The sequence below is a fragment of the Octopus bimaculoides genome, chromosome 25, assembly GCF_001194135.2.
Source record: "Octopus bimaculoides isolate UCB-OBI-ISO-001 chromosome 25, ASM119413v2, whole genome shotgun sequence".
NCBI lineage: Eukaryota > Metazoa > Mollusca > Cephalopoda > Octopoda > Octopodidae > Octopus > Octopus bimaculoides.
Genome location: NC_069005.1, coordinates 28,690,796 through 28,714,372, shown reverse-complemented (window position 1 = coordinate 28,714,372; position 23,577 = coordinate 28,690,796). Strand labels below are relative to the sequence as shown.

Below are 23,577 nucleotides of genomic sequence, written 5' to 3'. Positions count from 1 at the left end.
ATATATATATATATATATATATATATATATATATACATACATACACACACGGGGTGCGGTGGGTACATTGTTACCATTTTATACTTTTAATTTCACACATGCACATTGTTTCCTTTTGATTTTGTCGACTACACAGTATAGTAGGATCAGTTGGGCACCATCTGTGAGAAAAACAGCACCATGGCTCAGTTCACTATATCAGAAATTTGGAAACATGCTGTACTGCTTGGCATTCACACCTGAAGCTCCAATACGAACAGATGGTGAGCACACAGAACGGCCATTGTCTTGCTGTGTCCCCAAAACATGTGCCAAGAACGATAAAAATCAAACATCCAGTCAACCTCATGGTGTTTGGAGTAATAACTAGTGATGGCAATGTTATGCCTCTATTTGTCTTTCCACACGGCCTCATACTCAACACGGAGACCCACACCAAGTGCTAGGAGGAGGTAGTGTTGCCCTGGGTCAAGAGGGTGGCTGCTGGAAGACCCTATGTCTGGCATAGGGCTCTGCACTATGCCACATTAGTAGGAGAACCCAGTCATGGTTGTCAGACAATTTTTGCGACCACATCACCTCTACAATCTGGCCACCTAACTCTCAAGACTGCAACCCCCCTTCACTATGTGTGGGGTGTAGTTGAGCGAGAGACCAACAAAATTCTTTTGTAACACCAAAGATGATCAGAAGGCAAGGATTATGGCAGCATTCACCAACTTAAACAAGGAGACTCTAAAGTTGTCTGGAGGCCATGGCTGAAGCCAATGGCGAGTTTTTTGAATAAATTTACTCTTTAGTATTTCAAGATATTTTTATGTAATTTTGGTAAATATATCTGTTAAAACGAGCTGTCGGTGTTATTTTCATTTTTGCATAATTTAGACGACAATATATTCACCGCCCCCTGTATATAATAGACATTACCATCATTAATCTAATGAATCAAAAACGATGTGACCTGACTGAATTTGTGTTGTTGTTTGTGAATGTAAGAGTTAATCTGTTGCCTGATTTCACATCACCACCCGACTCCTGTGTGCCCATGCTTTGGTACACATTCTAATTCAAGCATTCGAGCTAGGTTTCTTGTCTGAGGATAACTTCTTCTCACCAGTCTGTAAAGGTTCATGAGGCCAAAGGTTCTTTTGGGTAAGCAGATGGTGTGGTGCTACATTGTTTCCTTGACAAGGACAATGAAGGAATTGGTAAGTCATTTGCCTCTCGCTGCTCAAAGTCCTCTGAATGTATCTGTCATCTCAATACCTCCTGACGGCTCTTTGTTGTACATAACAGCTTCCATTTATTGCTACTAAACTATTATAACACACGCACACACACACACGTTGTGTTTGATTCGAATAGCTTTTGTACTTAATCCTTTTTTGTTAACCTATTTATTAAAATACACTGCATTTGTTTCAGTTAATTTTGAAAATGAGTTTAATAAAATATCTTTGCCATTATTAAAATGGTGTTTGAATCATAAATTAACATGAAATTTTAATGGCATGTTTTTTTAATTTCGATCACTTTATGCATGGTCTTGTGGTTGGGGTGTTGCACTCATGATCTAGTGATTGTGGGTTCAGTTCCCAGACCAGATAGCTTGTTGTGTTCTTGAGCAAAACACTCCATTTCACATTGCTCTAGTGCTGTGTGAGGACTGGCTTGTCAAAGAATTAGACTTGGTGTTTCTTCTGAATGTCATAAAAGCCGACTAAAAGAGTTTGAGATAGAATATGCACTCTGACCTTGTAAAAACCTTCACCAGCAATGACTACCCAAAACAGAAAGAGACCCATGGGTTGGAGGGGTGTTGCTTGAGTGGTGCAAAAGTGTTATTCACTGAGAGTAAGGAATCGTCAATAGTTGATGGTTACAACGACCTGCTGTTCCTGCATATGCCTCCATACTACTACCAATTTACCCAGGAAATTTCTGTTTCTTCATTAACATTGTTGAGCAAAAATTCTTCCACTACAAGTTCCAGTCCTTATTGCATTGTGTTGGTTTGTGTACCTCAATGACCCCTGAGATCTAGACCGATGGAGTATATGCTGCTGGTGGGGCCTCCCATGTGGGACTGGACTGTCTGTTCCAAGAAGTAAAAATGGGGTTTGTGCAATGCCAACACCCTTACCTGGAAAAAGGCATTGCTGCAAAAGCATCAATGACAATTCAAAGCTAACCAGATCCGTGACGGGAAGGCCCTCCCTTGGGGAAACATCCGACAAGGGAGGCGGGAAAGAAGACCTGGAAATACTGAAGTGGAGCAGAAAGAGCAGCAATCTAACTGGAGGGAAGCAGAAAAGATGGCCCAGAGTTGATAACATTAGAGAAAAGCCAGAGTGGCCGGTGTACCATAAGGAGTGAAGAGCTTAAGTAAACAGGATATTTGCATCAGAGAATCAGGGTCCATCTCAGACAGGTATGTATCAAAAGAGTTGAATGTATGTTTTTGTTGTTTAATCTTTTGAATAACAAGAGAAATTTGTTAAAACAATGTTTATAGTGGGGATGTTGATAACGGTCTGTATTGTTGCGTTCTGAGTTCAAATTGCACCGAGGTCGACTTTGCCTTTCATCCTTTCAGGGTTGATTAAATAAGTACCGGTTACGCACAGGAGTCGATGTTATCAACTTAATCTCTTTGTCTGTCCTTGTTTGTCCCCTCTATGTTTAGCCCCCCTGTGGGCAATAAATAAATAAATAAATATTTTGTACAGATGTAGGCATCACTGTGGGGGTTAACTTGGCTTTGAATCCCTGTGGCTCTAGCTTTGATGCCACTGCACAGTATTTTGGGCAAATGTCAGCTTGGTCAATTCTGTGAGCAGGATTTGAATTTGGTTGGAGAAATCTGCTGGGTCTTATTGTGAATGTGTGTGTGTATACATGCACCAATAATGTTGAATGTTTTGCTGTGTAACATTTGGCCCACTACATACATAGTGTTGCATGCCTTCACCTCAAAATGTAATTTCGCTGTTTAATTGAGATTATTAAGTGATAAGTACTTAACCGAAGTAAGTTCAATAATTTCTGGGGTTGATATGACTGACAAAACATCATTAAAGGTGACTTCCAAGTGTGGTACAGTCTTATGACAAACTACCAGTGAGGGGGATACACACAATAGAAATATTTGTAATTTGCACAAAGTTACAAAAGTGACTCAATAGACAAGAATTTTCCACTTAGCACTTACCAAACTATACTAGTGCTCTGCAACCGGTGTGCCACAGTGTAACCTGAATATAATGTTTTTCCCTATACTTTTAGTTGTATTTTGAGTTCAGGTGTGCAGCCAAATTTTGAAAAGAATGTGTACTGCAGGTGAAAAAAGGTTGAGGAGCACTGAACTATGCTATGGCAATAGACATTATACTTCGTACATAAAAAGATATAATATTAGTGTAATAACTTTAGCTGAGAAATGGGAGTTAGAAAATATATTTGAAATATATACACCAATGAGAAAAAAAAAACTGTTCAACAGCAAGTCTGGTTATATTTACACCAATATAAACGTACGTATTCAATTTAATTATTGTTCCTAGCCAAAACAGTTTGGTTTCTGGCAGCGACTTGGAACTCCTTGGCATGTCTCCAGCCTTCAACAACCGGAGCAACAAGGCAGCTAGTAATTCAAGTATTAAATGGTTATTATATATAGGCTCATTCCTCAAAACTCTGAACCTTATGAAGGGGATGACAGAGGACTGAGACGTGGCACATTGCTGTACTGAAGAAGACCCATTCACCTGTACAGAATAGAGAGACCAAGGTGCCGCATAAAAAGCATTCGTGTGGGTGCTGGTGCCACATAAAAAGTACTGGTGCTGGTGCCATGTTAAAAGCACCCAGAACACTCTGCAAAGTGGTTGGTGTTAGAAAGGGCATCCAGCCCCAGATACCAAACCAAAACAGACTATGAAACCTGGTGCAGCCCTTGCTGGCCTTGCCAGTTTCTGTCAAGCTGCCCAACTCGTTCCAGCATGGGAAACGGATGTTAAATGATGATGATGATAAACACATAATAGAGCTACAAAATACTTTATTTCTCTCGAATATTTTCAAAGGAAAAAAAAATTATATTTATGGAAGATTTTTTTTTTTGCAAGGACAGTATAATGAATTTAAAAATTTACTCTTAATTTGTAATTTACAAAAAAAAATAATAATTCTAAACGTTTTTCATAATGAATTTTGACAAAACTTTTATGGACGAATTTAAAATGAAGGAGAAGGAGTTGGGGGTGGGAGAGAGCACAGGGTGAGTTCAAGAACTTTAAACTTTCATCAGCCAAAGGCGGAGTTGTTTAATTTGCCATGAGACACTTTCCCAGCTTGTTCCTCCATGGCTCTTGTACTGCTCCACGCTGTGTTTATAGTCCCACACGTTCTGCACATCAGAGTCGAAAGAAGAACTGAAATAACAAAAGATTATAATAAGATTTATTAACTTCCTGTTATGAATTATAATATCCTATCATTAATTCCTTTCTACAGTAGTAAATGCTGAGACCCCCTTCAGTCATGACTGACCATGGGATTGCACCTAGAAAGTTACCCTCCCATCTAGGTGGGGAATATATACGCCACGAAAGTGGGAAACCGGCCCTTGTGAGTCTGTATGACTCGAGAAGCTAATTTTACTTTATCTACGATATATGGGTCAGTATGTTAAGTAACCACCACAAGATCTGGTATTTGTTGTGGTGTAGAGGCTTGCATGCTTCAGTGACCCAGAGGGCTATACCAGTGGAGTGCAAGGGTAAAAATATGACTAATATGGATCACCTCTGTTCTAAAGAAGAGCGAAGTTACAGAAGCATCACTGACAATTTAATACCAATGAAACCTGTGAGAAGAAGGGCCTTCACTCAAGGAAACAATAGGCAGAGATCCAGTTGGAGAGGAGCAGAAAAGAAATAGCCCAAAAGACCAACACCCCTATCTTGAGAAGAGTAAATTACAGAAGCATCGATAATGATTTAATACCAACAAAACCTGTGAGAAGAAGGGCTTTCTTCCAGGGAGACATAAAGCTGAAAAAGCAGAAATCCAGCTCGAGAGAAGCAGGGGTAAAAAAAACAGCCCAGAATCGAAAAGAAGGTGAGAGAAAAAAGCATCAATGATTTATGCTCCTTAGGAAAGGAAGGGCTTCTGTATGTCTAAAATATGGGACTGTTGACACTGACGCACATCACTTACCTTACGGTTTTAAGATCTTTGAGAGTTAGAGAGGAAAGCGGGAGCTGCTTCTCTTCAGCCATAGACACACACTTCCCGGAGAGGGAATGAGCCTCACGGAACGGGATCTGTAATAAAGGGGAGAGAAGAAAAAAAATTCGAAAATTCAGATTTTGATGAGTCAACTACTGGACAATATAGAAAGTGGTTTGGTCAACCTGTAGAAAGAGTGTGTACGTTAGGAACTCAATACTGAACTTAGAGCATGTAATTGATACACAAATGAATCATGGAATCTCAGACAGGTTGACAGACAACCAAGGCTTTGGGAGTCATCATCATCATTATTATTATTATTTAACATCTGTTTCTTATGTTTGCATAGTTTAACAGGAGGCAACAAGCTGGAGGCACGATTTCTATGGCTTCCTTGGGCCAACTACTTTACACTAGTGAAGTCACCAAGTAACTTGCAAAGGGGGGCAAAAATCCCCCTCGATTGAATGACAGTGTATTAGAGAGAGAGATTTGGCTTAATGATACTGCTATACCAAAAAAGATTAAACTATTTTGACAAGATACAAAATATTCCAATTTATTTGATGGGTGTAAGCAAGGCTGTGTGGTGAGAAGTTTGCTTCCCGACCACATGGTTCCAGGTTCAGTCCCACTGCATGGCATCATAGCCAAGTGCCTTCTACTATATTCACAGGCTGACTTTAAGAGTAGATTTGATAGGTGGAAACTAAAAGAAGCCATAGGTTCAATCCAATATACTTTACCTAGGGTTACACGACAATTAATTTATGATGTGATTGTAGGAAAATATAAAAAAAAGGAGCCAGGAAAGTTGAGAGCGTAATGGAGAACAAAACCTTTCACTTTATTTTTTTTTTTTTGACTGGTTTGATCTGGAGGAAAGGGTTGTGCCCACCTCTGGCCTTTTGCTGGCCCTCCAAGATCACTGAGGAAAAATGCTGTTAATACACATCCTGAACAATTGTAGGAAAAACATGTGCAGGGGAGGGAAATAAAAGATGTGATGTGAATAAATAACCTGCTTATGTAGCAAGTGAAAAAGTACCCCACATTGCTGTTAATGAGTTGGGGGTGTCCTTGGAAATGGAATTAGGTGTAAAAACGGGAGAAGAGGCGAGAGAGAGAGACCAGTAAAATATTTAAATATACTTACCCCTTTCCTGACTAAGTAGTAGGCAAGGTCTGTAGCCAACATGTCTGGACTCAGAGCTGCTTCCATCTTGTCAGTATTGATCTAATTAAGAAATAAAGAGAAAGAGACATCATCATCATCATCGTATCCATTTTCCATGCTGGCATGGGTTAGATGAGTCATCACAGTCTGGAGCAATTCCTATTTGGAGTTATTGCCCTCTAAGGTGGATCAGGCTCCATCTCTCACTTTATAATCTTCATCATCATCATTTAACGTCCGTTTTTCATGCTGGCATGGGTTGGACGGTTTGATAGAGTTGAAGGGCTGTTCAAGCTCCATGTTTGTTTTGTCGTGGCTTCTATGGCGGGATTACGTAGCACCAGTACGGGCGCTTTTCATGTGGCATCATCCCACAAGATAAGGGATGCTCAGCTGAAGGGGATTGCAAAGGATGAGCCAGTATGCAAGGGCAACCACATTTTTACTTAGCTTGACACCCTTTCAAAGCCCACTTTACAGAATGTACTCGTTGCATTTCATGCACACAAGCCAGCAATGGAGTGGTTGCAAAGTCCAAAATGGAGAAAGAGAAGACAGCAACAACAAAGAGAACAAGAGATTCATTTTCTTAAATCATTAACCATTTGGAAGACTGCGAGACATTTTATTAAATGCTTAAACATCCGGAGGATGAAGGAACATCACCAGTAAGAACAAAATATACTTAATAACTTACGGTGAGGGTTTGCAGTACCCCAGCGGCCACCTGAAGTAACCCACTCATGGTGTCGTGAACTTCAAACACTGCTTCTTTGTCTTCCTGGAAAATGTGGAGAAAACAAAAATATGTCAGTGAAAAGATAAACTTGCCAGGCAAGCGATTACAAGAAAAAACACATTAACCATTCCACAACACACAAAAGCTGCAAACTTAACCATTTAACATTTAAACTGGACTGTCCGACAGTGACTTTGAATTTTCGGGCAGCTAAGTCATTATCTAACTGTAATGCAATACAATTACTGTCAATGTTATTCTTGTAAAAGCACCCAACACATTCTGTAAAGTGGTTGGCATTAGGAAGGGCATCCAGCCTTAGAAACCATGCTAAATCAGACAGGAGTCTGGTGCAGTTTGCTATCTCTGGTCAAACCGTCCAACCCATGCCAGCATGGACAACAGACATTAAATGATGATATCTAGCCTAAATATTCTATTTGTTTTGTTTAAAATGGCCAGATCTGGCCTCTCACACCTAGCCTACAATGTCATTCTAAAAATAAATAATCACACCATTGAAATCTCAAAGCTACGAGATAACAAATGATAAATTCAAGACAATGTGAATAAATAGGAATTACATTTGACAGAGTAATCTGAATGCTAAAGGGTGAGAGTAAGCATAAAGACCCCCTTCAGTCATGGCTGACCCTGGGATTGAACCCAGAAAGTTACCCTCCCAGGCACAAGCCCGGGCAAGGTTGTTTATGGAAGACCAGCAGTCGCCCATGCATACCACCCTCCCCTCTCCAAGCCACTGATGTTATCCAAGGGAAAGGCAAAGGCTGATACAGCTTGGCACCAGTGACATCGCAACTCATTTCTGCAGCTGACTGAATTGGACTGATGTGAAATAAAGTGTCTTGCTCAAGAACACAGCGCACAGCCCAGTCCGGGAATTGAACTCACTAGCTCAGGATTGTGAGCCTGACACTCTTTAAACATTTATTATTTGGTGTCAAAATTTCTGTTGCAGGAACCATGCATCTCAAAAAGAAATAAAGATTACCTTCCAGATGATGTGTCACATGTAGCAAACACCAAATGCATCTGTGATCTACTTTTGGTTCCTCCACTCCATCACACCATTTTGAGCGTGGCCGTTGCCAGTACCGTGTGACTGGCCCTCGTGCAGGTGGCACGTAAAAGCACCCACTACACTCTCGGAGTGGTTGGCATTAGGAAGGCCATCCAGCTGTAGAAACTCTGCCAGATCAGATTGGAGCCTGGTGCAGCCTTCTGGCTTGCTAGTCCTCAGTCAAATCATCCAACCCATGCTAGCATGGAAGGCGGACGTTAAACGATGATGATGATGATATTTGTATGAAATGATTTTGAGTGTGTAAACTGAGGACCTTTTCTGTTCCGGTTGCTCATTAAAAAAATATGGTCCCCCCTAGTCTTAGATTTGGTGGGGCTAAACAGAAACAACAAAAACAACAGGTTATTCAAAAAGATAACTCTCACCTGGAAATCTTTGTTGTAGGTACTTGGTGTTCCCTTCATCGTCATCATGAAACCGGAATACTGATGAAAAAGAAAAAAGAGAGAGAGAGAGAGATGACATTAACAGGATTATATTTTCTTCCTCTTACAAAACATTTACTCTTTAAACAAGTACAAACTTATAAATCTCCTTGTGATTAAGAAATCCCTAAAGATTTCGTAGAGCATCATTGCATGATAATGTTGTCAACCAAACACACACACACATATATATACATATATATATATATATTAATTGCACAGCCATGAGTGTTATAGTTGATCTAATTCTCAAAAGTGTCCAGCCATGACTATCCTGTCTTTTATGAGACAGTATATCTACGACTACATTAACTTAAGTGTCCTTATGCTGGTGTGTTTATGTCCTCGTAACTTAATGGTTTGACAAAAGAATAAGGACCAGGTTTGTAAAAAAAAATAAGTACTGGAGTTAATACATTCAACTAAAAATTCTTCAAGGCAATGCTCCAGCATGACCACAGTCTAATGACTGAAACAAGTAAAAAAAAAAAAAATTCAAATGCTTACATAGCCAAAGATTCTGCCAGATTTGCCACGTATCAATTCCAGACTGTCAGCATTCTTCTTCTGTGGCATCAAACTGCTTCCGGTACTAAGACATGAAACAAATAAAAACAAACTTTTAGTTACTATGTTGCTTCTTTATTAAGCGTGTGCGCGTAAAGTAAAGCAGTGTTATTGTCGTCACTCGTCTTTGTTTGTCTGTGCGTTTGCAAAATTACTGGAAAATGGCTGAACGGATTTTCACCAAATTTAGCAGAAATATTCATTGGGTGAGTGGCTCAAACTCATTAAACTTTGATTTGATTATCTTCAAAACCAGCAAACGGGTGAACCAAAATGATTTTTTGTCTGTTACATGTGCATAAATGATAAACTAGAATTCCGCTTAATATTTTTGTTAATCCCACCAATAATGAAACAGTAAATACGTGAGTGTGTGTGTGTCTAATAAGGTTTACAAAATGTCAAAGGGTTACCTGTAAGCATCGGACAAGGAGATGAAATTAAACTCTTTAGTGCAGTAGATTATCAGATCTTCGGCCCAACGGCTGAGGTGAGTTGATATGAGGGACGATGTGAACATAAACTCAACTGAAATAGACCAGATGAAATTACAAACAAATTATCAAAATGCATATACAAGCGGATTTAGTTTGTTTAATTAACCTCATAAAAACGTTCTTCCACAGCAACGTAGCTAATTGCCTATTCAAGCAAATTAATTTTCTTCATTTGTGTGTGTGTGTGTGTGTGTTTGTTTTGCTAGAAATACCAATTAGAAAGGACACTAATTTCTCCATATATTAACTATATATACATACGATGTATGTTTATCTGTTTCTTGTTTCAGTTATTAGGCTGTGGCCATGCTGGGGCACCACCTTCAAGGATTTTTAAATGAATGAATTGATCTCAGTAGGTATTTTCTATGAAGCCTGGGACTAATTCTATCAGTCTCTTTTTGCTAGACCACTAGGTTACAGGGATGTAAACACACCAACACTGGTTGTCAAGCAGTGCTGGGGAACAGAGAGAGACAGACACATATACACACACATATAATATATATATGTATATAAATGTCGAGCAATGAGAAGGAGTACTCAATACGGCGTTGGTGGATAAAATTTCTTTATTTGTGTATTAAGGCTACCATTGGTTTCATGTTAAGAAAATTATCTTAATATCCTAACAATTTTTCAAGCCGATCACATGGAGGAATGGTGTTCGTCTCTATCTTGGATGAAAACACAAAACTTCACAGGAATTCACAATAAAATCTCTTTTTGCTGAATTGCTAAGTTATATGGATGTAAACACCAACACCATCATATATATATGTGTGTGTGTGTGTGTTGGACTTCTTTCAGTTTCTATCTACCAAATCCACTCACAAGGCTTTGGTCCACCCAAGGCTATAGTAGAAGACACTTGCCCAAGGTATCACATGGTGGGACTGATTCCTGAAACATGTGGCTGGGAAGCAAACATTTTACCACACAGCCACATGCACATATATGACTGACACTCCTATTAATTGCACCAAATGAGCATCCAGCTTATCAATCAGCTACTTAGTCTTTCACTGAATTAGTCAAGTGGCTGAGTAATCCATAGACATGTATAACCACAATGCAATTCTCGAAAAACAAAATCTGCTGGACAATGAAACAAAGCTGAACCTTTGAACTCACCATCATTTAACAATAATAATAATACTTTCTACTAAAAGCACAAGGCCTGAAATTTTGATCCCCAGTACTCAACTGGTACTGGGATGAAGGCAAAGTTGACCTCAGCAGAACTTGAACTAAGAACATAAAGACAGATGAAATGCTACTAAGAATTTTGACTGGAATGCTAACAATTCTACCAGCTTGCCACCATAATAATAATAATAATAATAATTTCTTTCTACTGGAAGCACAAGGCCTTAAATTTGGTGGAAGGGATTAAGTCGATAATGTGAATGCTTAAAGATTAAAGATCAGCTTGATACGTACTTACAAAATCCCGATCACTTACAGCATCACAGCTGTTCCCGGTAATGTCGGAGAAGCCCAATTCTGGAAAGTAAAAGTTGGGTTTTATTTAGAAATAAAATACATTCTGTAAATGAAATTTTTTTTTTTAATTTCAAGAATCATCAGATTATCGTGTGACATCCACTTTTCCATGCTTGCATGGATCAGATGGAATTTGTTGTCAAATTTCACCTGTTCCCAAGCAAGGTAATAGTTTTCCCAAAGACAGGCATGTTCTTTTTTTTATTATAGAAGCCCAGGAACAAATAATCTTGCTTGTATGATGGTAATGCCTTGGCTACAATTACACAAGGTCAATTACAATGGTATACACAAATGCATACACACAAACTTGTATGTGTATACACACACAACTATATACACACATATACACACATACTTAGGTACGTATGTATATACATACTTACATATGTATACACATGTATATACATATGTATGCACCGTCATGGCTGGAATGCATTTGATAGTAGATCTTTCTTGTCAGCTCATTTACATAGAAAGACCCAAGCCTGTTCAATGTTGTGGCCATTACAGAATTACACAACACTCGCTATCATCATCATTTAATGTCCGTTTTCCATACTGGTACAAGGTGAAGAGCTTCAGAGGGTCTGACTAGATGCAGGGGTGCACCGAACTCCAATGTGGGGTTTGGCACAGTTTCTATGGCTGTATGGCCTTCCTTATGCCAACCACTTTACAGTGTGTATTGTGCTTTTGTCAGGGCACCGACACTGGTGAGAACGCCAAGTAACTTGCACAACAAAATAAAGAAAAAGAAATGAAAAAAAGCTCTTTTGACTGAATGGGAACGTATTTGAGAGAGAAGAGGTGGCTTTAAGCAGTGTTGAAGGTTAAAGTATGATAGAGGGATGGCACAGGTGTCTTGCTATAGAGGAGATGCATGGCTTCCCCATATTATGCAAGGGTGTCTGGAAGAGTGATATAGTGGTGATTTGAGGAATGAATGGAATTCCTGAAATGACAGACAACGTAACAAACCACTAATATAAACAAATGAAATAAATACATAAAAATAACAGAAAGGGGGAAAACTAACCTTTAGCCAAAAAGTCTCGGTCAACACCAAATGGATGTCCAGCAATGGCACCACTGAAGACAGAAATGTGTGTGGTTATTGGAAAAAGAATTATTTTCTCACCAAACACAATGTAATGGCATCAAACAACAGAAGGAGGAATAACAAAATGGAGGAACAACATGGCATGAATATTGAAGAATTTAGTAAAATAACTTTGTCATTATTAAGCTGGTGTTAGGTACATAAATTAACACAAAATTTGAGGGAGAGGTTTTAATTAAAATCACTGGAGCAATGTGAAATAAAGTGTCTTGCTCATAAACACAACACACTGCCCAGTCTAGGAATTGAACTCACTAGCTCCTGATTGTGAGTTCGATGCTCTAGCCACTGAGCCATACGCCTTCACTCTGTCAAATGTAATGCTTATTTATTCATATTGTTTTCAATTAATCAAGCATTATATCATAGCTTCGAGATTTCAATGATATTGTCAGATAAGTGTGAGGCCAGTTTGAACAGAAAACTTATCAAACATTTTGGGCTGGATATGGCTGGTTTAAATGCTAAAGTGTTAAATTGGCAGGAAGAATTAGCTGCTATTTCTAGCAAGCTGAGTGACCAATAAGAGGCTCCCTCTTTAACTTCCATTTCGAGTCAAATGGGTTAGCTTTAAGAATGATTTTCCAGTCAGAAAAACATTGTCCCAACAATTTCTATGTGACACTGTTACAATTTGCAGCCAATCATTACTCTTGTTCGTTTTGAATCTTAATATTTGATTGATACAGACCTATCCATCCATCCATCACATCAGACTTTAGTCAAAAAGCTGAAGTGTAGAGAGAAGAAAACAATTAAATGTAACAGCTAAAAAAAAAAAAAAAATGTACAAATACAAAGTGATCAGAGAGTGACAAATAGACTAGGGGTTCTCACCTGCCCAAAGGTAGCTTGTCAACTCGTTTATACAGTTGCAGAAAACGATCGACATCTCGTTGCAACATCCAGGTAAAACTGCAATAGAGAACAATAATTTATGGATTAGTGATGCAATATTGTTGTTGCCATTAAGGCTGTGAGCTGGCAGAATTGTTAGCATGTCGGGCGAAATGCTTAGCAGTATTTCATCTGTCTTTATGTCCTGAGTTCAAATTCCGCCGAGGTCGACTATGAAAATTTTTTTAAATATCACAGAAGTTGTAAGTCTTTTTAAATAACACCCCCCACTACACACATACATATGCGCATTTATATACATATATGAATAAATATATCAAAGAATAAATAAAGGGCTGAAAACCAACCAACCTTAGTAACCACTGGCTCCATCGAATAGGCTGGGCTCTCTGCAAATGAGTGTAGCCAGGCATAAGGACATCAATTTCCCTGGACAGAAGTAAAGAAAGAATGAAAGTTTAATGCATACAATGAGCTTTGTTTGTTTGGTGCTGGCTGGTCTCGTACCTCTACTGTTCAGGCACCCTGACCCCTTCATCACCCCAGTTGCATTCAACCCCCTCACTTTCACACCATTTCTCCCAGTCCTTCTCCCCAGAATGTGGCCCCCTCTGCATGGCCTTTTTTTTTCACCAACCTCTCCACTTCTGAGGATTCAATGCTGCAACTACAATTCTAGTATCCAATTCAGAAGAAATTAAAAGTAGACCTGGTCCCCTAACAGATAATGGAAGAATCCTAAACAGTCAGGGCTACTATTGGGGAAAACAATACACAAAAGAATGCACTAAAAAAGAATATGAACAACTACATAAACATCACAGTAACAATTTAATCTAAATAAACACTGACAGCCCATCATCAGCTGCTACACTGGAAATCATTATGGTTTCAACACCAATATTATGGTGTTGAAGATAGGTCACTCCCTCTCACTTGTTATGAGAGGGAGCAACCATCAGAGAGGAGAGACCCATGTCCAACCAGGAACATGGACATTAAATGATGATAACAATGATGTTGATAATGATCTCTAGTTATTACCTTTCAGCACGATCAAGGAAGATTGTAATGAGTTGTTTTAAGTATTTCCTTTGTTGCTTGATGGCCTTTTTCATCCAGAGTCTAAGATCAGTGGCAACTTGGTCGTTTCGGCTTCGACCTGTATGTAACTTCCCACCAACTTCACCGATAAGCTCCTGAGAAGACAACATGAGAAAAAGAAAAAAATTTAGTTATTTAATCAAGCCTTTTAATGACAAAACAATCGGTGAACAGCAGATCTGATGGTTATCAACGCACCTTCAAGCGACGTTCATTTGCCGTATGTATGTCTTCGTCAGAGGGATGCAGTTCAAATTTCTTTTCTCTCCATTCAACAAGAATCTGGAAAACAAAACACAATAGATTTTTTTTTTTTTATCTCTTTTACTACTCTTTCTACCACCAGTTTCAGAGTGATAAGCACTACTGTTCTTCCTCTGACTAAGCTATCAGCAATTAGAAAAAAACCCCCAAAAGACTCCTCAAATTAGGGAGAGAGTGACTGTGCAGTTCACTAACCTTGTGAAGTCCTTCAACGATGAGATCACATTCTTTTTCAGAAAGCAGTCCAATTCTCTGGATGGCCTTCGCATAAGCCACACTGCCCTGCCAACAGAAAGGTTACTCATATGTAAGAAAAATTAAAACTTCAGAATCACTGTTGATCTGATTCACACTTGCATTTTTAGATTCTTAGATGAATTCTTCATGGAACCATTTGAAGATTTCAATTTTGTTCCAAAGCCATTCCACGTTTAAATTAATTTTCCTAAGCCCTAAATAGAATTTAATACTGTTTTTAAATTTTGGCACACGGTCAACAAGTTCAGTGGTTAGCTTAAGTTGATTACATCGACCCCAGTGCTCAACTGGTACTTATTTTATCGACCCTGAAGGGATGAAAGAAGGTGAAATTGACCTTGATGGAATTTGAACTAAGAACATAAAAATGGACAGAATGTTGCTAAGCATTTTGTCCAGCATGCTAACAATTCTGCCAGCTCACCCCATTTTGGCCCTAAATATCATTTGATATTAAATGGTCATTTAAAGGCAGTGAGCTGGTAGAATAGTCAGCACACTGGCCGATATCCTTAGCAGCATTTCATCTGACTTTACCATTCTGAGTTCAAAGTCTGCCATGGTTGACTTATCCTTTCAGGGTTGATAAAATAAGGACCAGTCAAAACTGGGGTCAAATTGCTGGCTTTATGCCAAAATTTGAAACTGATATTAAATGGTCATTCTGTACTAGTGAAATAAGCATAACTGAATCTTTATAGGTAACCACACAATACATCAATTGGATTTACATGAAACAAGTACTGAATACATTAATTTATAATAAAGACAGGACTTTAGAGAGAGAAGGGAAGGAGAGATAAAAAAAGGTGAGGGAGGAGACAGGAGAAGGTGAAGATCAAGAGAAAAAATATTGGTAAATAACTTACCTGAAGGTCCTCTTCCCACATTCGTTTATCATAACTAATAGAAGCATTGAACTTTTCCATGATAGGATCAATTTTCCCAGAAAATCTACCACCCCAGAGTTTTCCAGCCTGAAATATAGACACAAACATCTTAGAATGGCAAAATATATAGATATCTATGTATGTGTGTGTATGTTATCTCACTTCAACTCAATACATACTTTTGTGTTCCTTTGTCTTGACATAGTGTGATGTTTATAAACAAACAACACTAAGCAAGTGATGTCATTTATTTCCAATAATCCGTAAAAAACATGTCAGGCCTTGAGGAAATATCACTTGATTGGAAATAGGTAAGGGTTGGCAACATAAAGAGCATCAAGTTGTATAAAGTTTGCCTGTCTTATCGAAGCACAGAAAAGTGAACATTGAAACAAGGATGACAATGATGAAGGCAGGAGAATTCCTTAGTCAAAAAAAGCTTGTTTATCATTTAATTACAAGGCTTAATTAATTATGACAATAGTATCTGACTGTCATAAGACAAGATGTCTCAGATGTCTTGCTTTACTATTATTATATGCACATAACACGTTTTCATTTCAGAATTCATATAATCACCATCATTGTTTTAACATCCACTGTTCCATACTTGCATGGATCAAAGAGAATTTATAGAAGCAGATTTTCTAAGGTTTGATGTCTTCTGTTTCCAAGCAAGGTAATATTTCCCCCATGGTCCCAACATATTTTTACAGAATATTGGAAATGAATGACATTCGTTAACAACATTATGCAATGCCAAGACAAAGAGTCACAAATATATATTTTCTATGGCATCATCTGGCCATAGAAAATCTGCCTCAACTAATTCCAGCTGACCTATGTAAGCACGGAAAAGTAGACATTTAAATAATGATTATGATGATGACTATTCACATAAAAAAGCAATCAATAAGTTTTAGCATGAAACATTAAAATATCAATGGTCTTCAGGATATCATCAAAGATCATAATCATTCCCTTCCCTCGACATATGTTTAAAATACATTGTAAATGTCCAAGCTTAGCTGTGACAAGACCAGAAAATAAAGATCCTACTAATCTAGTGGTTTCACAAGATTATTCATGTTCAACAAAGCGGATTTAAAATTACCATGGTGATCAGAAAGGGATTAAGAACTTAGAATTAACAAACACTCTCCCAAGACATGAAAGAATGAAATCCGGTTAGTTTAAACCAATTTTTTTTTTTCCTCCACAATAATTTTGCTGAAAAACACTGCCTTTGTTTCAAATATTTTTTTGTCATTATTAAGCAAGTGTTCAGAACATAAATTAACATGAAATTTTTATGGAAAGTTTTTAAATTTAGATCACTTTAAAATATGAAATTTATATCATAGACCAAGAGGCTCAAACTGGTTAGATCTGACCTCTCAAACCTACTCTACAATCATCGCTGACTTGAAGTTAAGAAACATTGATACAGCTGTTAAATTCTGCCTAAACCTTTAGCTTTTAAACCAGCCATATCTAGCTAGATCTGATCTCCGAAACATATCTTATGATATCATTCTAAAAATATACAATCACATCATTGAAATCTCTAAGCTAAGAAACAATGCATGGTTAATTGAAGACAATGTGAATAAATAAACATTACATTTGACTGAGTAATATGGATAGTAAAGGGTTAAAATGTTAACAAGGTCTACTAAGCATTGTTTGATTAAGAAAAATTGTTAACCAATAACAATACAAGCTGGGTATATAACTGATCTGGAAAACAAGCAATCAGGGCTAGAGCAAATATTGGCCAAAAGGTATAACAGTATGGTTTAAAAAAAGTTTGCTTTGCAATCACACAGTTTTGATTCAATCCCATTGCACGGTATCTTAGAAGAGTTGTTTGTTTTTTTTCTAACATAGTCTAGAGTATGTATATACCTTTCCATGATGTATATCATGGAAACACACGCATATACATACACACACGAATGCACATGCACATACACACAAATGGTGTTGATACAGTTTCTGTCAGAAAATTCACTCACAAGACATCGTTTGGCCCAGAAGCCCAAGGTGCCACACATTGGGACTGAACCTGAAACCATGTAGTTGCAAAGTTACCTTCTTAATCATACAACCATACAGCCACACCTGCACATTGCTGTTTCTTTATGATTCTTTGCATATATACATATATACATATATACATACATATATATATATATTATAGCAGTACAGGAAGGGAGTAAAAATGAATACACAATTAAAAAAAAAATGAAAAATATATACTGAAAAAAAAAGAAAAAAAAAACAAGTTTATAGATGACAAGGGAAAAATGGTGGGAATAAACAAGTTAAGAAATTAAGCAAGTGGCTGAAAGAGATCGTTAAGAAGCAGGTGTTAATGGTCCCAGACTTGATTAAATTTTACCTCTGCTTTCTTTTCAGAAGTTGGTGATGTCGGCTCCACATTCTCAGAGTTGCGAGGGCGTTTAGCTTCTAATGGCATGGTGCTCTCTTCGGAAGGATGCTTACCAGAATCCATTTTCTCCACTGCAGTCTAATCATAACAGTTCAAGAGTTAATAAGAAAGTTCTCCCCCGCAAATAATAATAATACTAATGATAATAAAAAATAAAAGAAAGAACAAGAAAAAAAAAACTCAGCAAACATGAAAGATTTTGAATGGACACTTCCTAGACAAGCACACACAGCATACGAACCTGGAATTTAAAAATGATAATGGGGCAGCCTTGGCTTTGATCCTAATGTGTGAGATCTTGAACAAGTGTCTTTACTCTAACTTTGGCCTAATCGAGGGTCTTGTGAACGGCACTGGGTAGATGGAAAGTGTATCAAAGCTTATTGGATGTAATGTACCTCCAATTTCAAAGACCAGCCTTGTCTCAATGTGTGACACCAATTTGGCTTCCTGGCACAATGAGGGTTTCATTCAATTGGATCAAAGGAACAACCTGCTCGTGAAATTAATGTGCAAGTGGCTGAGCACTCCACTGACACACGTATCCTTAACTCGGTTCTCGAGAGGGGGGGATTTAGCATGACATAGAATGTAAAAAGGCTGACCCTTTGAATTGTATGTACAACTCACTTCTACCAGCTGACTGGAGTGGACTGGACTGGAGCAATGTGAAACGAGTGTTTTGCTCAAGGATACAATGGGCCACCAGGGATCAAACCCACGACCTTACGATTGTGAGCCAAAACCCTGACCACTAAACCACACACCTCCACATATCTGTGGAATACTCAGCCACTTATATTATACAGGTACAACACTGATTCTTCAGAACCTTTGGTACCAGAAATGAAAGAAAAATTGTTATGATTACAGATGTGAGTTCAAGTTCCACTGGCAGCCTTTAAACTTTTCTATATAAGGTTTGTTTTTTTTTCTTTTAAACACTATATTTGCATACTATTATTTGAAAGTTTTATCTGTTTCAAGTTTCACGGTTCTGAAAAAGGATTACTTCATGTTCTCTCAAAATTTCTCAATTCTTATAATCATTTTTTGAAAACTTAAATTTTTTATTTTTTTATTTCATTCTGTTTTTTTTTTGTCTGAAGAAAGGAGCTGTGGGCCCATGATCATCACGCATCCTCCAACTTATTAACTTCTGAGGTTAATAAGTTGATGCTATGCTACTTTTAAACAACATGCAGGACACAAATAGAAATATGGATAGGGAGGAATTTTCAGACGGTGGAAGGAACGGGTCGAATGGTTAGAGCAGGGGGTGAGGTGGGGTTAGACACAATACAGTCGAAAAGGGAAGACGGACAAGTGAGCCTGAGTGGAATGGTATGAGACCAGCCAACTCTGAAGAGAGGGCGCTATAGTAGTGATGGTGATGGTCATCATTGTTGTCTTTGGTGGAGGCAATGAGAACAGAGCACATTTGTGGACCAGAGGATGGAATGTAGTGATGGAAAACTCCATGCCAACATTGAAACCAAACCAGGTTTCAAAGTTATTTTCATGAGAACATTCTTCTTTCCTCTGTGGCGTTTTCCAAGTATAGTTCAGACAAATTTCCGAGATACGTGAAACTGAGGTTTGATGTTGGCCAGTGAAACATCAACAGATGGAGAGGCAGAATACCTACAGACCAAAGAGCTGGGGCACAACCCAGCGAATCATTTTGTTTGAGAATATTACAGCTAACATAAGGTGAATAGAAGAGAGACGGCGGGAAGTGCTACTTATATAAACAGCAACTGCATCAGAGTCATTTTACACACACACACACACACCATTAAAATAAAAATGACAAATATTTTGCACAAAATGAAGAACAGAAACATTTCCTACAAAAATAATCCCATTTAACCCTTCTGAGGTGGTTTTATTAATGAAAGATACTATCCAAATGTTTTAATTCTTTTTCTTTTCTTTTTTTTTTTCATTTTTTTTAAATAATGAAGAATTTGGTTGGATGGGAGGATGGATTAAATAAGATAGAATACTCTGTTATTAAGCTAGTATTTTGGAACGTAAGAAAAAAAATGGTTCTTATATAAAATTACAATGGAAAGTTTTAATTTAAATATAAACACTGTAAAGCAGTGATCCCCAAACATTTTTAGGGGGTGGAGGCAATACAGCCCACTTTAGGAACCACTGCCATAAAGGAAACAATTTCGAATTGTAGAACGAGGAGAAATTTCAGGTTGCTATAGAAAGGATGAAACCTTTTGTTATCAAACTTCTGTTGAAAGCTACTACCCTTCTCTCAACTAATTTTGAAAATTAAAGAAGAAACCGATAAAATAACTCGTTATTAAGCTGGTGTTTGAAACGTCAGTTAACATGAAGTTTAGGTGGAAGGTTTCAATTTAAATCACATCAACCCTATTGTTACCAACCCATTTGAGACCATCCCTAGGCCTAGGGCACAGACATCCTGTTTTAAATAAAAATCTTCCATCAAAATTTCTTGTTAATTGAAGTTCCAAGCAGCAGCTTAATAATCACAAAGTTATTTTACTAAATTCTAATTATTTCAAAAATTAATTGAAACAAAGGGAATAGATTTCAGCAAAAATATGGTAAAGAAAGGGTTAAAATAGAAGGGTTCTCTTACAAATATTGGTATCAAAGGGGTTAAAATAGAATTCTATATAAAATGTACAGTTATGAGGAGGAGAAGATTTAGAATTTACTTACTTCTTCAGACATGTTAGAAGTTTCTGTAAAAACAAAATAATAATAATAATCAATATATTATAATTATGTCTTTGAAATATGTAAATATATGCGAAATATATAACTTAAATTTAGAGCCACCCCTTTGTTTCTTGTTAACTTTGAGTGGATTTGGTAGACGGAAACTGAAAGAAGCCCGTCGTATATATGTATATGTATATATGTGTGTGTTTGTGCGTCTGTGTTTGTCCCCCAACATCGCTTGACAACCAATGCTGGTGTGTTTACGTCCCCGTAACTTAGCAGTTCGGCAAAAGAGACTGATAGAATAAGTACTAGACTTACAAAGAATAAGTCCTGGAGTCGATTTGCTCGACTATAAGCGGTGCTCCAGCATGGCCGCAGTCAAATGACTGAAGCAAGTAAAAGAGTATGCCAGGGAAAATGCTCGGCAGTCTTTCATTTGTCTTTACATTCTGAGTTCAAATTCTGCTGCAGTCGACTTAACCTTTCATCCTCCTGGGGACGATAAAATAAGTACCAGTTGAACATTGGGGTTGATGTAATTGACTTATCCCCTCCCCCAAAATTGCAGCCCTTGTGGCAAAATTTAAAATCATTATTAATATTGTTGTTATTATTATTATTATTATTATTATTATTATTATTATTAAGGTGGTGAGCTGGCAGAATCGTTAGCACGCTGGGCAAAATGCTTAGTCGCATTTCATCTGCCGCTACATTCTGTGTTCAAATTCCACAGAGGTCTTTGCCTTTCATTCTTCTGGGGGTCAATGGAATGAGTACTAGTTACGCACTGAGGTCAATGTAATTGACCAGCCCCTCTTACCCACCAAAATATTCAAGGCCTTGTGCCTAGAAATAATTATAATTATCATCTTTAATTTATTCCCCCCCCCCCATTTTATTGAAACCATGCATATATTGTATTACCATAAGTAACGATGCCAGTATGTTCTAAATCATTCTAAGTATCTAAAACAGATGCAGACATTCAATATGTTACCACCACCAGCACCACACACACACACACGTCTAATATGTGTCACTCTCGCATATAAGAGAAGTCCTCACTAGCTGTGTAACAGTAGCTGTGCCTTCCCTGAGCTGTTGGTTAGATTAACCAACAAGTTGGTCCTGCATACACAATGCAAAGAAAGAAAAACAGTACATGCATGTGTATATGTGTGTGTGTGTGTGTGTGTGTGAGAGAGAGAGAGAGATTGCGTGTGCATGTGTGTGTGTATGTGTACAGTATTAGTCGTATCAATGTCAGTGTGTGTGTGTGTAAGTGAGTTTGTGCATTGTGAGAGAGAGTAAAAGAGTCAGTAAATGTGTGTGCTTGTGCGTGTATATATAAGCAAATCCATTTCTATATATACACGTATATGTGTGTGTGTTTATATAAAAATACACATACATATATATATATATATATATCTATAAACGTATGCATATATATATATATTTATATATACATATATATTATCATGGTGATGATGATAATGATACACATACATATTTATAGATATACATACACACACACACACAGATGCAATAAACTGTGTGTGTGTCTGTGTGTGTGTATGCATGTATCTGTGTATGGGCGTGACTGTGCAAGTGAGAAAAACATAAGTGAGGGATGTCTAAATATCTTAGTTTTTCAGTGTGGATCACTGCACACAGTATGTTAGACATAATAGGAAATGAAAGTAGGTTATCTGCACATAAATGTGTGACAAGGTGTCTGTATAAGAAAAGATTATTCTTAGGTTGTGACAACAAGTACACCACATCCTCAATATCCACAGATTTAGAGGACTCTGCTGGTTTGGTCGTGTAATGCAGATGGATGCAGACAGCTCCAGAAAGACATGGGATGAAGTACTGCAGGACAACCTCAAGACATTGAACTTTTCTGATGAGATGACAAAATACAGAGATACCTGGTGCTTTGCTGTACTTGAGAAGATCTGTCCTCAACAGCAGAAGTGTTAAGGCCACTCCCCCTGGTGAAGGGGATTGGTCTGCAAGAGTTTTGTACTGGTGCTACTTAAAAGTGCTTATGCAGTACCATGTAAAAAGCACCCAGTACACTGTAAAGTGGTTGGTGTTAGGAAGGACATCCAGCCATAGAAACCAAGCCAAATCAGACTGGAGCATGGTGAAGCTCTGGTCACACTGTCCAACCCATGCCAGCATGGAAAATGGATATCAAAGGATGATGATGATGCAGGCATTGCCATGCAGTTAGGAGGGTCACTCCACAACCAGGTGGTCTCAGGGTTTGTCTGGTTCCATTGCATGGCTTCTCAGGTGAGCGTCTTCTGCTACAGCCTCAAGCCAACAAATGCCTTGAAGGTGAAATGGACAGGTGAAAAAAGAAACTGTTCAGAAGCCTATCGTATTCTTTTATTCTTTTACATGTTTCAGTCATTTGACTGTGGCCATGCTGGAGCACCGCCTTGAAGTGTTCTTGTCAAAACAATTCGACCCCAGTACTCACATTTCTAAGCCTAGCACTCATTCTATCAGTCTCCTTGCCAAACCACTAAGTTACAGGGACACAAATATACCAACACCAGTTGTCAAGTTATGATGGGGGTGGGGGGATACAAACACAGACACACACATATATATATATATATATATATATATATATATA

General features: G+C 37.9%; 1 protein-coding gene across 1 annotated transcript; it reads right to left on the bottom strand.

Moving 5' to 3' along the window:
- Nucleotides 1-4,043: 4,043 nt before the first annotated feature.
- LOC106874899 (argininosuccinate lyase) lies at nucleotides 4,044-20,935 on the bottom strand. The gene is made up of 17 exons (XM_014922810.2): nucleotides 20,913-20,935; nucleotides 18,153-18,281; nucleotides 15,728-15,835; nucleotides 14,796-14,882; nucleotides 14,535-14,618; nucleotides 14,277-14,431; nucleotides 13,584-13,661; nucleotides 13,212-13,289; nucleotides 12,291-12,343; nucleotides 11,189-11,251; nucleotides 9,662-9,776; nucleotides 9,189-9,273; nucleotides 8,622-8,681; nucleotides 7,110-7,193; nucleotides 6,392-6,472; nucleotides 5,221-5,327; nucleotides 4,044-4,433 (listed from the first exon to the last, which is right to left on the bottom strand). The coding sequence occupies exons 1-17, from the start codon at nucleotides 20,922-20,924 to the stop codon at nucleotides 4,295-4,297; spliced, it is 1,518 nt and encodes a 505-aa protein (XP_014778296.1). The 5' UTR covers nucleotides 20,925-20,935; the 3' UTR covers nucleotides 4,044-4,294.
- Between the last annotated feature and the right edge of the window lie 2,642 nt (nucleotides 20,936-23,577).